The following is a 16,305-nucleotide window of genomic DNA, read 5'->3' as shown; positions in this document are numbered from 1 at the left end:
AGCAATTAGACCGGAGGAAATCTGTCCTTTGGTCTGTTTTTGGTTCCAACCGCTGTGTCTTTGTGAGACGCAGAGTAGGTGAACGGATGATCTCCACACGTGTGTTTCCCACCATGAAGCATGGAGGAGGTTTGATGGTGCGTTGCTGGTGACACTGGCAGTGATTTATTTAGAATTCAAGGCAGGCACACTTAACCAGCATGACTACCACAGCATTCTGCAGCGATACGCCATCCAATCTGGTTAGCGATTAGTGGGACTATCATTTGTTTTTCAACAGGACAATAACCCAACACACCTCCAGGCTGTGTAAGGGCTATATGAACAAGAAGGAGAGTGATTGAGTGCTGCATCAGATGACCTGGCCTCCACAATCACCTGACTTCAACCCAATTGAGATGGTTTGGGATGAGTTGGACCGCAGATTGAAGGAAAAGCAGCCAACAAGTGCTCAGCATATGTGGGAGCTCCTTCAAGACTGTTGGAAAAGCATTCCAGGTGAAGCTGGTTGAGAGAATGTCAAGAGTGCGCAAAGCTGTCATCAAGGCAAAGGGTTTCTATTTGAAGTATCTATTTTGATTTGTTTAACACTTTTTTGGTTACTACTTGATTCCATACGTGTTATTTCATAGTTTTGATGTCTTCACTATTATTCTACAATGTAGAAAATAGTAAAAATAAAGAAAAACCCTTGAATGAGTAGGTATGTCCAAACCTTTGACTGGTACTGTATATAAAAATCTATATGTAAGCGTGTGTCTGTACTGACCTGAGGGGAAGAAGCCATGCTCCTGGAAGAGCTGCATGACGAGGGCTCGTCTCTGGTCCAGGGTGCGTCTCAGAGAGGAGTAGGGCACCTTGTCAAACTCCAGCTCCCCCAGGATGTCCTCTCCGTCAGCACCTGTCCCTGTCCCGGACCCTGGAGGGGGACACACAGACGGGGGGGCTGACAGACACACACACGGGTTAGTATTTTATATAAAACATTTGTGTAAACATGGAACATATATTTAGGATTTGGGAGAGCAGTTTTAGCAGTTAATTATACAGTGCATTTGGAAAGTATTCAGAGCCCTTGACTTTTTCCAGTTGTTACATTAGTCTTATTCTAAAATTGATTACATTGTTTTTATCCCTCATCAATCTACACACAATACTCCATAATGACAAAGCAAAAACTGTTTTGTAGAAATGTTTGCAAATTTAAATATCATATTTACATAAGTATTCAGACCCTTTACTCAGCACTTTGTTGAAACACCTTTGGCAGCGATTACAGCCTCGAGTCTTCTTGGGTTTGACGCTACAAGCTCATCACACGTGTATTTGGGGAGTTTTTCCTATTCCTCTCAAGCTGTCAGGTTGGATGGGGAGCGTCGCTGCACAGCTATTTTCAGGTCTCTCCAGAGATGTTCGATCAGGTTCAAGTCCGGGCTCCTGCTGGGCCACTCAAGGACATTGAGACTTGTCCTGAAGCCACTCCTGCATTGTCCTGGCTGTATGCTTAGTGCTGTTGTCCTGCTGGAAGGTGAACCGTCGCCCAAGTGAGGTCCTGAGTGCTCTGGAGTAGGTTTTCATCAAGGATCTCTGTACTTTGCCTCGATTCTGACTAGTCTCCCAGCCGCTTAAAACATCCCCACAGCATGTTGCCGCCACCACCATGCTGCACTGTAGGGATGGTGCCAGGTTTCCTCCAGACGTGACGCTTGGCATTCCCTCTCTGGTCAGAGTCTTTAGGTGCTTTTTGGCAAACTCCAAGTGGGCGGTCATGTGCCTTTTACTGAAGAGTGGCTTCCGTCTGGCCACTAACATAAAGGTCTGATTGGTGGAGTGCTGCAGAGATGGTTGTCCTTCTGGAAGTTTCTCCCATCTCCATAGAGGAACTATGAAGCTCTGTCAGAGTGACCATCGGGTTCTTGGTCACCTCCCTAACCAAGGGCCTTCTTCCCTGATTGCTCAGTTTGGCTGGGCGACCAGCTCTAGGAAGAGTCTTGGTGGTTCTAAACTTCTTCCATTTAAGAATGATGGAGGCCACTGTCTTCTTGGGGACCTTCAATGCTGCAGACATTTTTTGGTACCTTTCCCCAGATCTATGCCTTGACACAATCCTGTCTCTGATCTCTAAGGACAATTCCTTCGACCTCATGGCTTGGTTTTTGCTCGGACATGCACTGTCAACTGTGGGACCTTATATAGACAGGTGTGTGCCTTTCCAAATCATATCCAATCATTTTAAATTTACCCCAGGCGGACTCCAATGTAGTTGAAGAAACATCTCAAGGATGATCAATGGAAACAGGATGCACCTCAAAGCAAACGGTCTGAAAACTCATGTAAATACAAATCTGAAAACCTGTTTTCGCCTTGTCATTCTGAGGTATTGTGTGTAGATTGCTGATTTTTTTTATTATACATTTCATACATTTTAGAATAAAGCTGCAACGTAACCAAATGTGGAAAAAGTCAAGGGGTCTGAATACTTTCCGAAGGCACTGTACATGAATAAACCTTACAATGAGGGTGTGAGCGTGTCTGTGTTACTACCTGGTCGGTCGAAGGTGAAGACATCTCCCTCACACTTGGCGGCGCTCTTGGGTGTGCTGGGCTCCGAGCTGCAGCTGGAGCGCCTTCTGCTCTTCCTCTTAGGAGACACGGGGTCCTCTGTTGACGAGTCCAGGTCTGGACAGAAGAGGGGATGAGAGATATATAGATATATATATATATATATATATATATATAGACGATTAGCAGATGCCTCTACTTCAGTGGGGCACATCGTAGCAAAATGTTTTGCAACAGAAAATGTAAATCTCAGTTGTCTGTCTCCCTCTTTCCTTCAGTCCTCTCTACCTCCTTTCTCTCTCTCCTACCTGTGGAGTTCTTCCTCTTTCCTTCAGTCCTCTCTACCTCCTTTCTCTCTCTCTCCTACCTGTGGAGTTCTTCCTCTTTCCTTCAGTCCTCTCTCTCTCTCCTACCTGTGGAGTTCTTCCTCTTGCGGCGGTAGCTGCCCAGTATGGCGCGGGGGGAGGTGGCCAGGCTCTGCAGGGTGGGGGAGGGCAGCACTTCCTCTGGCCTGAACTCTGGTAGCTGAGCAAAACGCTCCTCAAAATACACCCCCGACAACACCCTGGGAGAAAGAGGGGGATGGAGGGAGAGAAAGGAGAGTAACACATGAGTAAGGTACCTGAACCCTTTGAAGTGTCAGGATGACTCAGGGATACTCACTAACAAACATATTTTATAAATGGATAAATGGTGTGACTATACTCAGGGATACTCACTAACAAACATATTTTATAAATGGTGTGACTATACTCAGGGATACTCACTAACAAACATATTTATAAATGGAGTGACTATACTCAGGGATACTCACTAACAAACATATTTTATAAATTGATAGATGGCATGTCTATACTCAGGGTAACTCACTTGTCCACAGAGTCAAAGGTCCTTTTGAGTGGCGGGGGGCGGGCCTTCACCTTTTTGGGAGGAGGGGCGTCTTTGTCGCTCTGGGGAGGTGGCAGGGCAGGGTCTGTACCCAAGGGAGGGGGCAGGGGTGAGGAGGGGACGGAGTCCTTCCACCCGGACTGTATGGGGCAGAGAGGAGAACAAGTTTAATTAGACAGTATGCTGGGAGGGTTTAGTTTTGGGACACAGGGTGTAAAATCAGAAATGTATGTTATTTTCTATGAATGTGATCTCATTTGCATTCTCTGATTATTGAGAAGAAAAACCAAAACAATCCATCAGGTCAATCTCTCCATCTCTCTCTCACCTCCTTGTTGCTGGCCTCTGTGCTGCGTGTGTCAGTGTTGTCCCCAGGGCCGTGTCCCTCAGGGGGTCTGTCAGAGGGGGGCTCCTCAGCAGTGTGTGTGTGTTGGGAGGGGGACGCCGACTCCCCAGGACGCTCCAGCTCAAAGGAAAAACGACTGTTTGCTCCAGTGCTCTCTCTTTCTTTCTCTCTTTCCCTCTCTCGGTTCTTCTCCCTCTCCTTTCCTCGGCCTCCTCCCTCGTAGCTGCCCACCGGGATGTTGGCAACAGTGGCTTTGATTTTCTGAGGGGTCCTCACCGGGAGCTGGGGGAGTTTAGGGGTGCCTGGTGCACTGCCTGCTGAAATAATATATATATTTTTTTATGTTACCTCATATACTTGCATTTGTTAAGCATTAGATCTTTGTTCGAAAAACAAGGCGGGCGCCTTAGACTTACTGGAAGTGTGAGAGGGCAGGGGGGGGCTGCAAGGCCGCAGTGACAATGAGGAGCCACTTGACGGCGCCACTAAGCTGCTGCTCTTATTGAAGGTCTGGGCTTGCCTCTCCGTCTGTCTGTCCGCCTGTGTGAGGGTTGGCCTGTCCGTCTGTCCGTACGCCTGTAGCTCAGGCTGCGTCTGCGCTTGTCTGTCTGCCGCTTTCTCTGACTGAGAGTGAGACGTTCTGTCCGTGGGTCTCTCCCCCGCTTGCCTGTCTGTTTGTCTGTCCGACTGGAGTTGGATGTGAGTGTGTGTGGTGGGGGCGAATGTGTGTTTGGGCAGGATGTGAGTGGACAGACTGGAGGAGCTGGAGACTGTGTACACCATGTTGGGTGGCACGGCTGACATGGAGACCACCCCGGTTGCCATGGTGACGCTGGTAGGGGGGTAGATGGCGGTGATTATCTGTCCCCCTGAAGCAGAGGCTGGGCCAGAAGGGAGGGAGGGGCAGGTAGGGGACTGGACTGGGGCCTGAAGGGGAGGCTGACCTGGAGAGAGAGAGAAAGAGTTAACACCATTCAATGGCTAGGGCGTACAACCAGAGCGTACAGCCAGAGCGTACAGCCAGAGCATACAGCCAGTGACGGCCAGAGCATACAACCAGAGCGTACAGCCAGAGCGTACAGCCAGAGCGTACAGTCAGAGCGTACAGTCAGAGTATGATAACCTGTTTCCTCTAAACTAAAGGTTTTGCTCCTGTTCTCAAAACTGAGGGGAGTTTTCTTGTTGCTACTGTTGCAGTTCACAGTGAACTTAAAAGTGCAATATAGTTAAGTTTGAATGTCACATGCACAAGTACAGTGAAATGCATTTCTTGCCAGCTCTAACCCCAAAACTGCAGTAATCAATAACAATGTAATACTAAAAATAACATGGTAGAACTGAAACACACCAGATAGAAAAATAAGAAAAACACGATAAAGAAAGCAAGCAAAATTGGGTTGGAGCTTGCAAAACGGCAGCCATCCAGTATGGGGCCATCTTATTCTAGATGTCCTTCAAGTGGATGCACTGACCTGTAGAGCCCTGCACGGGCATGCATTTTATGCCTGAACCCTACCCAGGCCTGATTGCTTCTGGCAAATTTAAAGCCCGGCCCGAAACCTGAAATAACTTCCTCCATTAATAAATCCATTAGCTGCTCCTCTCAGTCTGTCCCTCGCTCCGTAAGCGCTGGTCACTTTGCATGCACTCTGCTCATGGAGGCTCTGGGTCTGTGAGTTTCCATAGTAACGGCTTTGCTTGGGCTGCTCTGCTCAAATGACGAGACACGAGAGACTCTATACTACCACAAAACTCAAGGAACATTCTTATTTTCTGTTAAATAATCTCTCCTGCTTTATATTGGACGAGGTTGAAGCATTTCTGACACCATGTTATGATCTTCGTCAGACATGACTGTACTTTGGAGCAGAGCACAAGCAAATGGCTCAGCTACAAAATGTTAGTGATCAATTTAGTTATACAGGAGTCCTGCCCGTACCCTAGTTACTGATGAAAAAACAGGCCCTACCCGGCCCTAACCTGATGTATAATGTCGGGGCCCATCGGGCTCGGGTAGCAGAGCTCTACTGACCTGTGATGAGGGGTTGGACTAGGTTCTGTCCAGGGGGGGCTATGGCTGTAAAGCCCAGCGTTGCTAGGGGTGATGGAACATATGCAGATTCAGGGGTGGGCTGGGCCTGCTGAGGGGAGGAGCCTGTTGTTGAGGAGACCAGAGGCAGAGGAGAGGGGACTCCTGGCGTGGACTGGACATAGGTGATCCTGTGAGAGAGAGGAAAGAGAGGAGAGGAAAGAGAGGAGAGGAGAGGAAAGAGAGGAAAGAGGGGAGAGAGGAAAGAGAGGAAAGAGGGGAGAGAGAAAAGAGAGAGAGAGGGGAGAGCGAGAGAAAAGAGAGAGGGGAGAGCGAGAGAAAAGAGAGAGGGGAGAGCGAGAGAAAAGAGAGAGAGAGGGGAGAGGAAAGAGAGAGAGAGGAAAGAGACAGGGGAGAGGAAAGAGAGAGAGAGGAAAGAGAGAGAGAGGGGAGAGGAAAGAGAGAGAGAGGGGAGAGGAAAGAGAGAGAGAGGGGAGAGAAAAGAGAGAGAGAGGGGAGAGAAAAGAGAGAGAGGGGAGAGAAAAGAGAGAGAGAGGGGGGAGAAAAGAGAGAGAGGGGAGAGGAAAGAGAGAGAGAGGGGAGAGGAAAGAGGGGGGAGGAAAGAGAGAGAGGGGAGAGGAAAGAGAGAGAGAGAGGAAAGAGAGAGAGGGGAGAGGAAAGAGAGAGAGAGAGGAAAGAGAGAGAGGGGAGAGGAAAGAGAGAGAGGAAAGATAGAGAGAGGGGAGAGGAAAGAGAGAGAGGAAAGAGAGAGAGAGGGGAGAGGAAAGAGAGAGAGAGGGGAGAGGAAAGAGAGAGAGAGGGGAGAGGAAAGAGAGAGAGGAAAGAGAGAGAGAGGGGAGAGGAAAGAGAGAGAGAGAGGGGAGAGGAAAGAGAGAGAGAGGGGAGAGGAAAGAGAGAGAGAGGGGAGAGGAAAGAGGAAAGAGGAGAGAGAGAGGGGAGAGGAAAGAGGGGAGAGGAAAGAGAGAGAGAGGGGAGAGGAAAGAGAGAGGAAAGAGAGAGAGGGGGGAGAGGAAAGAGAGAGGAAAGAGAGAGAGAGGGGGGAGAGGAAAGAGAGAGGAAAGAGAGAGAGAGGGGAGAGGAAAGAGAGAGGAAAGAGAGAGAGAGGGGAAAGGAAAGAGAGAGGAAAGAGAGAGAGAGGGGAGAGGAAAGAGAGAGAGAGGGGAGAGGAAAGAGAGAGAGGAAAGAGAGAGAGAGGGGAGAGGAAAGAGAGAGAGGAAAGAGAGAGAGAGGGGAGAGGAAAGAGAGAGAGAGAGGAGAGAGGAAAGAGAGCGAGAGAGGAAAGAGGAGAGGAAAGAGAGAGAGAGGGGAGAGGAAAGAGAGAGGAAAGAGAGAGAGGAGAGAGGAAAGAGAGAGAGAGGAGAGAGGAAAGAGAGAGAGAGGGGAGAGGAAAGAGAGAGGAAAGAGAGAGAGAGGGGAGAGGAAAGAGAGAGAGAGGGGAGAGGAAAGAGAGGAAAGAGAGAGAGGGGGGAGAGGAAAGAGAGAGGAAAGAGAGAGAGGAGAGAGGAAAGAGAGAGAGAGGGGAGAGGAAAGAGAGCGAGAGAGGAGAGAGGAAAGAGAGCGAGAGAGGAAAGAGGAGAGGAAAGAGAGAGAGAGGGGAGAGGAAAGAGAGAGGAAAGAGAGAGAGGAGAGAGGAAAGAGAGAGAGAGGGGAGAGGAAAGAGAGCGAGAGAGGAGAGAGGAAAGAGAGCGAGAGAGGAAAGAGGAGAGGAAAGAGAGAGAGCGGGGAGAGGAAAGAGAGAGGAAAGAGAGAGAGGAGAGAGGAAAGAGAGAGAGAGGAGAGAGGAAAGAGAGAGAGAGGGGAGAGGAAAGAGAGAGGAAAGAGAGAGAGAGGGGAGAGGAAAGAGAGAGAGAGGGGAGAGGAAAGAGAGGAAAGAGAGAGAGAGGGGAGAGGAAAGAGAGAGGGGGGAGAGGAGAGAGAGAGGAAAGAGAGAGAGAGGAAAGAGAGAGAGAGGGGAGAGGAAAGAGAGAGAGGGGAGAGAAAAGAGGAAAGAGAGAGGGGAGAGAGAGAGGGGAGAGGAAAGAGAGAGGAAAGAGAGAGAGAGGGGAGAGGAAAGAGAGAGAGAGGGGAGAGGAAAGAGAGGAAAGAGAGAGAGAGGGGAGAGGAAAGAGAGAGGAAAGAGAGAGAGGAGAGAGGAAAGAGAGAGAGAGGGGAGAGGAAAGAGAGCGAGAGAGGAGAGAGGAAAGAGAGCGAGAGAGGAAAGAGGAGAGGAAAGAGAGAGAGAGGGGAGAGGAAAGAGAGAGGAAAGAGAGAGAGGAGAGAGGAAAGAGAGAGAGAGGGGAGAGGAAAGAGAGCGAGAGAGGAGAGAGGAAAGAGAGCGAGAGAGGAAAGAGGAGAGGAAAGAGAGAGAGAGGGGAGAGGAAAGAGAGAGGAAAGAGAGAGAGGAGAGAGGAAAGAGAGAGAGAGGAGAGAGGAAAGAGAGAGAGAGGGGAGAGGAAAGAGAGAGGAAAGAGAGAGAGAGGGGAGAGGAAAGAGAGAGAGAGGGGAGAGGAAAGAGAGGAAAGAGAGAGAGAGGGGAGAGGAAAGAGAGAGGGGGGAGAGGAGAGAGAGAGGAAAGAGAGAGAGAGGAAAGAGAGAGAGAGGGGAGAGGAAAGAGAGAGAGAGGGGAGAGAAAAGAGGAAAGAGAGAGAGGGGAGAGAGAGAGGGGAGAGGAAAGAGAGAGAGAGGGGAGAGGAAAGAGAGAGAGAGGGGAGAGGAAAGAGAGAGAAAAGAGAGAGAGGGGAGAGAGGAAAGAGACAGGGGAGAGGAAAGAGAGAGAGAGGAAAGAGGAAAGAGAGAGAGGGGAGAGGAAAGAGAGAGAGAGGGGAGAGGAAAGAGAGAGAGAGGGGAGAGAAAAGAGAGAGAGGGGAGAGAAAAGAGAGAGAGGGGAGAGGAAAGAGAGAGAGGGGGGAGAGGAAAGAGAGAGGAAAGAGAGAGAGGGGAGAGGAAAGAGAGAGAGGAAAGAGAGAGAGAGGGGAGAGGAAAGAGAGAGAGAGGGGAGAGGAAAGAGGAAAGAGAGAGAGAGGGGAGAGGAAAGAGGAAAGAGAGAGAGAGGGGAGAGGAAAGAGAGAGGGGAGAGAGAGAGGGGAGAGGAAAGAGAGAGGAAAGAGAGAGAGGAGAGAGGAAAGAGAGAGAGAGGGGAGAGGAAAGAGAGCGAGAGAGGAGAGAGGAAAGAGAGCGAGAGAGGAAAGAGAGAGAGAGGGGAGAGGAAAGAGTAATTAATTAACACACTAATTAATAAACACGTCCACCAAAAAAAAGAGGGCAAAATCTTTGCTTGCTTTATTGACTTTAAAAAAGCATTTGATTCTATTTGGCACGAAGGGCTATTCTACAAAATTCTACAAAGTGGGCTTGGTGGTAAGGTGTATGACTTAATAAAATGTATGTACACAGAAAACAAGTGTGCAATAAAAATCAAAAACCAAAGAACAGAATTCTTTTCACAATGTCGAGGTGTGAGACAAGGCTGTAGTTTGAGTCCAAATCTTTTCAACATTTATATCAATGAATTAGCAGACATGTTGGACAATTCTCCAGCCCCAGGACTCACACTATTTGACACAGAGGTGAAATACCTGCTATATGCTGATGACTTGGTACTTCTATCACCAACCAAAGAAGGTCTTCAACAGAACATTAATATTCTAGAGCAATATTGCCATAATTGGGCCCTGGCAGTAAATTTCCCAAAAACTAAAATCATGATTTTCCAAAAACAAAACAGATGTCAGAAACACAAATATAAATTCACCCTGAACAACACCATCATTGAACACACAAAAAATTACACCTACCTTGGTCTGACCATATCTGCACCGGGAAACTTTAATAGGGCAGTGAATGCACTCAAAGAAAAAGCCCGCAGAGCATTGTATGCAATAAAAATGAAATTATTCAAAATCAACATCCCAATTAGAATTTGGACCAAAATATTTGACAGTGTAATCCTACCAATAGCTCTTTACGGAAGTGAGGTTTGGGGGCCACTCAATAAACTGGACTTTAAAATGTGGGACAAACATCCAATTGAAACCTTACATGCAGAATTCTGTCGGAAAATCCTACAAGTCCAGAGAAATACACCAACTAATGCATGTAGGGCAGAATTGGGCCGCTTTCCAGTAATAATGAAAATACAGAAAAGATCATTAAAATTTTGGCTACATCTAAATTCAAGTCCAAATTCGAGTCTGCAATTTAAAGCACTTCAAACCCAAGAGCTGAGCCCAGAAACGAGCCCTCTCAGTCAGCTGGTGTTGGACCTAACCAACCAAGCTGACACCAGCACTGCTTCAAAAGAAAGAATTCCAATAAACAAAATCATGAACCAATCAAAGGACTCATATTTACAAAATTGGAAAAACGAAACAAAATCCCAAAGCCGACTAAATTGCTATCTGACCCTAAACAGAGAATATGAATTGGCTGAATATCTCTACTCTGTCAGAGATTCGAAGCAGAGACAGATCCTTACCAAGTACAGGCTGAGTGACCACCGATTGGCAATAGAAACCGGCAGACATAAAAAGACATGGCTACCCAAAGAGGAGCGTGTATGTGGTCACTGCCTGACAGGGGACGTAGAAACAGAGATGCACTTTCTCCTTTACTGTGATAAATATTCCTCACCAGGAGATTCATTATTCACAGAAATGACTACATTTATTCCAAATTTTTACTTCTTAAACCCAGAGGAAAAACTAAAAATACTCATGGGCGAAGGAGCAATGGCTTCTCTTGCAGCCAAATATGTATTTACCTGCCATAGCCTGAGGGACACTGAATAATAACATCTGCATAGTAAGCAGTAACTTACTTATTATGACTGTTATTGTTATTACTGTTATTGTTATTAGTATTATTATTGTTGTTTATCATTCCAAATAGTAATGGTATGGGTGGTAATGGTAATGATAGCAGTTTAATGATGGTGGTGGTGGTAGTGGTGCATTACACCATACATTACATTCGACTATTGACTGTTACCATTTTATTGTTACTATTTTTATATTTAATTTTGTATTATTATTTACTGCCATTCTATATTATTGTTTGTCATTGTTTTAATTGTATTACAATGTATATTGTATACATTGTTGCTTTGGCAATATTGACACATTGTTTTTCATGCCAATAAAGCAGCTTGAATTTGAATTTGAGAGAGAGAAGAGGAAAGAGAGAGAGAGAAGAGGAAAGAGAGAGAGAGAAGAGGAAAGAGAGAGAGGAAAGAGAGAGAGAGAGAGGAGAGGAAAGAGAGAGAGAGAGAGGAGAGGAAAGAGAGAGGAGAGGAAAGAGAGAGCGAGAGGAGAGGAAAGAGAGAGCGAGAGGAGAGGAAAGAGAGAGAGAGGAGAGGAAAGAGAGAGAGAGAGAAAAGAGAGAGAAAAGAGAGAGAGAGAGAAAAGAGAGAGAGAGAGAAAAGAGAGAGAGAGAGAAAAGAGAGAGAGAGAAGAGGAAAGAGAGAGAGAGAAGAAAGAGAGAGAGAGAGAAGAGGAAAGAGAGAGAGAGAAGAGGAAAGAAAGAGAGAGAGAGAGAAGAGGAAAGAGAGAGAGAGAGAGAAGAGGAGAGAGAGAGAGAGAGAGAGAAGAGGAGAGAGAGAGAGAGAGAGAGAGAAGAGGAGAGAGAGAGAGAGAGAGAGAGAGGAGAGAGAGAGAGAGAGAAGAGGAGAGAGAGAGAGAGAGAGAGAGAGAAGAGGAGAGAGAGAGAAGAGGAGAGAGAGAGAAGAGGAAAGAGAGAGAGAGAGAGAAGAGGAGAGAGAGAGAAGAGGAGAGAGAGAGAGAAGAAGAAAGAGAGAGAGAGAAGAAGAAAGAGAGAGAGAGAGAGAAGAAAGAGAGAGAGAGAGAAGAAAGAGAGAGAGAAGAGAGAGAGAGAAGAGGAAAGAGAGAGAGAGAGAGGGGAGAGGAAAGAGAGAGAGGAAAGAGAGAGAGGGGAGAGGAAAGAGAGGAGAGGAAAGAGAGAGAAAGGAGAGCGAGAGAGAGCGAGAAAAGAGAGAGAGAGGAAAGAGAGGAACGAGAGAGAGAGGAGAGAGAAGAGGAAAGAGAGAAGAGGAAAGAGAGAAGAGGAAAGAGAGAGAGGAAAGAGAGAGAGGAAGGCGAAAGAAGAGAGAGAGAGAGAGAGTAAAGAGAGAGAGTAAAGAGAGAGAGTAAAGAGAGAGAGTAAAGAGAGAGAGGGAAGAGGAAAGAGAGAGAAAGAGAGGAGAGGAAAGAGAGGAGAGGAACGAGAGAGGAACGAGAGAGGAGAGGAAAGAGAGAGGAACGAGAGAGAGAGGAACGAGAGAGAGAGGAAAGAGAGAGGAACGAGAGAGAGAGGAACGAGAGAGAGAGGAAAGAGAGAGGAACGAGAGAGAGAGGAAAGAGAGAGGAACGAGAGAGAAGAGGAGAGAGAGAGAGAGAGAAAGAGAGAAGAGGAGAGAGAGAGAGAGAGAAAGAGAGAAGAGGAGAGAGAGAGAAGAGAGAGAGAGAGAGAAGAGAAGAGGAGAGAGAGAGAGAGAGAGAGAGAAGAAAGAGAGAGAGAGAGGGGAGAGAGAGAGAGAGAATAAGAGAGAGAGAGAGGGAGAGGAAAGAGAGAGAGGGGAGAGGAAAGAGAGAGAGGAAAGAGAGAGGGGAGAGGAAAGAGAGAGAGGAAAGGAGAGGGAGAGGAAAGGAGAGAGAGAGAGGGGAGAGGAAAGAGAGAGAGAGAGAGGGGAGAGGAAAGAGAGAGAGAGGGGAGAGGAAAGAGAGGAGAGAGGGAGAGGGAGAGGAAAGAGAGGAGAGGAAAGAGAGGAGGAGAGGAAGAGAGAGGAGAGAAGAGGAGAGAGAGAAGAGGAAAGAGAGAGAGAGAAGAAAGAGAGAGAAGAAAGAGAGAGAGAGAGAGAGAAGAAAGAGAGAGAGAAGAGGGGAGAGAGAGAGAGAGATAAAGGAGAGAGAGAGGGGAGAGGAAAGAGAGAGAGGGGAGAGGAAAGAAGAGAGAGGAAAGAGAGAGAGAGAAAGAGAGAGAGGAAAGAGAGGGGAGAGGAAAGAGAGAGAGAGAGAGGGGAGAGGAAAGAGAGAGAGAGGGGAGAGGGAAGAGAGAGAGAGGGGAGAGGAAAGAGAGGAGAGGAAAGAGAGAGAGAGAGGAGAGGAAAGAGAGAGAAAAGAGAGAGAGGAAAGAGAGAGAAAAGAGAGAGAGGAAAGAGAGAGAGAGAGGAAGAGAGAGGAAAGAGAGAGGAAAGAGGAGAGAAGGAGAGAGAGAAGAAAGAGAGAAGAAAGAGAGGGAGAGAGGGAGGAGGAAAGAGAGAGAGAGAGAGGGGAGAGGAGGAGAGGAGGGGAGAGGAAAGAGAGAGGGAAAGGAGAGAGAGAGGAGAGAGAGGAAAGGAGAGGGAGGGGAGAGAGAGACAGAGAGAGAGGGGAGAGGAGAGAGAGGAAAGGAGAGGAAAGAGAGAGAGAGGAGAGGAAAGGAGAGGAGAGAGAGGAAAAGAGAGAGAGGGAAGAGAGAGAGAGAGGGAAAGAGAGAGGAAAGAGAGAGGAAAGAGAGAGAGAAGAAAGAGAGAGAGAGAGAGAAGAAAGAGAGAGAAGAAAGAGAGAGAGAGAGAAGAAAGCGAGAGAGAGAGAGAAGAAAGAGAGAGAAGAGGAGAGAGAGAGAGAAGAGGAGAGAGAGAGAAGAGGAAAGAGAGAGAGAGAAGAGGAAAGAGAGAGAGAGAAAAGAGAAAGAGAGAGAGAGAAGAGGAAAGAGAGAGAGAGGGAGAGGAAAGAGAGAGAGGAAAGAGAGAGAGAGAGAGGAGAGAAGAAAGAGAGAGAGAGAGAGAGAGGAAAGAGAGAGGAGAGGAAAGAGAGAGCGAGAGGAGAGGAAAGAGAGAGAGAGGAGAGGAAAGAGAGAGAAAAGAGAGAGAGAGAGAAAAGAGAGAGAGAGAGGAAAGATAGAGGAAAGAGAGAGAAAAGAGAGAGGAACGAGAGAGAGAGCGAGAGAGAGAAGAAAGAGAGAGAGGAAAGAGAGAGAGAAGAGGAAAGAGAGAGAGAGAAGAAAGAGAGAGAGAGAGAGAGAGAAGAGGAAAGAGAGAGAGAGAAGAGGAAAGAGAGAGAGAGAGAGAGGAGAGAGAGAGAGAGAGAAGAAGAAAGAGAGAGAGAGAAGAAGAAAGAGAGAGAGAGAAGAAGAAAGAGAGAGAGAAGAGAGAGAGAGGAAAGAGAGAGAGAGGAAAGAGAGAGAGAGAGAAGAGGAAAGAGAGAGAGAGAGAGAAGAGGAAAGAGGAAAGAGAGAGAGGGGAGAGGAAAGAGAGAGAGAGGGGAGAGGAAAGAGAGAGAGGGGGAGAAAAGAGAGAGAGGAGAGGAAAAGAGAGAGAGGGGGAGGAAGAGAGAGAGGGGGGAGAGGAAGAGAGAGGAAAGGAGGAGGGGAGAGGAAAGAGAGAGAGGAAAGAGAGAGAGAGGGGAGAGGAAAGAGAGGAGAGGGGAGAGAAAGAGGAAAGAAGAGAGAGAGGGGAGAGGAAAGAGGAAAGAGAGAGAGAGGGAGAGGAAAGAGAGAGGGGAGAGAGAGAGGGGAGAGGAAAGAGAGAGGAAAGAGAGAGAGGAGAGAGGAAAGAGAGAGAGAGGGAGAGGAAAGAGAGCGAGAGAGGAGAGAGGAAGAGAGCGAGAGAGAAAGAGAGAGAGAGGGGAGAGGAAAGAGTAATTAATTAACACACTAATTAATAAACACGTCCACAAAAAAAAGAGGGCAAAATCTTTGCTTGCTTTATTGACTTTAAAAAAGCATTTGATTCTATTTGGCACGAAGGGCTATTCTACAAAATTCTACAAAGTGGCTTGGTGGTAAGGTGTATGACTTAATAAAATGTATGTACACAGAAAACAAGTGTGCAATAAAAATCAAAAACAAAAGACAGAATTCTTTTCACAATGTCGAGTGTGGAGACAAGGCTGTAGTTTGAGTCAAATCTTTTCAACATTTATATCAATGAATTAGCAGACATGTTGGACAATTCTCCAGCCCCAGGACTCACACATTTGACACAGAGGTGAAATACCTGCTATATGCTGATGACTTGGTACTTCTATCACCAACCAAAGAAGGTCTTCAACAGAACATTAATATTCTAGAGCAATATTGCCATAATTGGGCCTGGCAGTAAATTTCCAAAACTAAAATCATGATTTTCCAAAAACAAAACAGATGTCAGAAACACAAATATAAATTCACCCTGAACAACACATCATTGAACACACAAAAAATTACACCTACCTTGGTCTGACCATATCTGCACCGGGAAACTTTAATAGGGCAGTGAATGCACTCAAAGAAAAAGCCCGCAGAGCATTGTATGCAATAAAAATGAAATTATTCAAAATCAACATCCCAATTAGAATTTGGACCAAAATATTTGACAGTGTAATCCTACCAATAGCTCTTTACGGAAGTGAGGTTTGGGGGCCACTCAATAAACTGGACTTTAAAATGTGGGACAAACATCCAATTGAAACCTTACATGCAGAATTCTGTCGGAAAATCCTACAAGTCCAGAGAATACACCACTAATGCATGTAGGGCAGAATTGGGCCGCTTTCCAGTAATAATGAAAATACAGAAAAGATCATTAAAATTTTGGCTACATCTAAATTCAAGTCCAAATTCGAGTCTGCAATTTAAAGCACTTCAAACCCAAGAGCTGAGCCCAGAAACGAGCCCTCTCAGTCAGCTGGTGTTGGACCTAACCAACCAAGCTGACACCAGCACTGCTTCAAAAGAAAGAATTCCAATAACAAAATCATGAACCAATCAAAGGACTCATATTTACAAAATTGGAAAACGAAACAAAATCCCAAAGCCGACTAAATTGCTATCTGACCCTAAACAGAGAATATGAATTGGCTGAATATCTCTACTCTGTCAGAGATTCGAAGCAGAGACAGATCCTTACCAAGTACAGGCTGAGTGACCACCGATTGGCAATAGAAACCGGCAGACATAAAAAGACATGGCTACCCAAAGAGGAGCGTGTAGTGGTCACTGCCTGACAGGGGACGTAGAAACAGAGATGCACTTTCTCCTTTACTGTGATAAATATTCCTCACCAGGAGATTCATTATTCACGAAAATGACTACATTTATTCCAAATTTTTACTTCTTAACCCAGAGGAAAAACTAAAAATACTCATGGGCGAAGGAGCAATGGCTTCTCTTGCAGCCAAATATGTATTTACCTGCCATAGCCTGAGGGACACTGAATAATAACATCTGCATAGTAAGCAGTAACTTACTTATTATGACTGTTATTGTTATTACTGTTATTGTTATTAGTATTATTATTGTTGTTTATCATTCCAAATAGTAATGGTATGGGTGGTAATGGTAATGATAGCAGTTTAATGATGGTGGTGGTGGTAGTGGTGCATTACACCATACATACATTCGACTATTGACTGTTACCATTTTATTGTTATCTATTTATATTTAATTTTGTATTATTATTTACTGCCATTCTATATTATTGTTTGTCATTGTTTTAATTGTATTACAATGTATATTGTATACATTGTTG

The 16,305-nt window shown here is 46.3% G+C and overlaps 1 protein-coding gene across 1 annotated transcript in view; it reads right to left on the bottom strand.

The window, feature by feature from the left end:
- Positions 1–16,305, bottom strand: part of LOC120041394 (protein capicua homolog) — a 72,322-nt gene that overhangs the window by 2,940 nt on the left and 53,077 nt on the right. The window contains exons 12-18 of the mRNA XM_038986348.1: positions 5,829–6,096; positions 4,213–4,740; positions 3,779–4,113; positions 3,433–3,590; positions 2,976–3,127; positions 2,545–2,679; positions 770–946 (exon numbers count right to left, since the gene is read on the bottom strand). Of these exons, the coding sequence (XP_038842276.1) occupies positions 770–946; positions 2,545–2,679; positions 2,976–3,127; positions 3,433–3,590; positions 3,779–4,113; positions 4,213–4,740; positions 5,829–6,096 (1,753 nt within the window). The remainder of the gene's footprint in view (positions 1–769; positions 947–2,544; positions 2,680–2,975; positions 3,128–3,432; positions 3,591–3,778; positions 4,114–4,212; positions 4,741–5,828; positions 6,097–16,305) is intronic.

Source organism: Salvelinus namaycush, unplaced genomic scaffold, assembly GCF_016432855.1.
Source record: "Salvelinus namaycush isolate Seneca unplaced genomic scaffold, SaNama_1.0 Scaffold457, whole genome shotgun sequence".
Taxonomy (NCBI): domain Eukaryota; kingdom Metazoa; phylum Chordata; class Actinopteri; order Salmoniformes; family Salmonidae; genus Salvelinus; species Salvelinus namaycush.
Note: the sequence above shows the minus strand (reverse complement) of the source record. Positions and strands in the feature narration are given on the sequence as shown.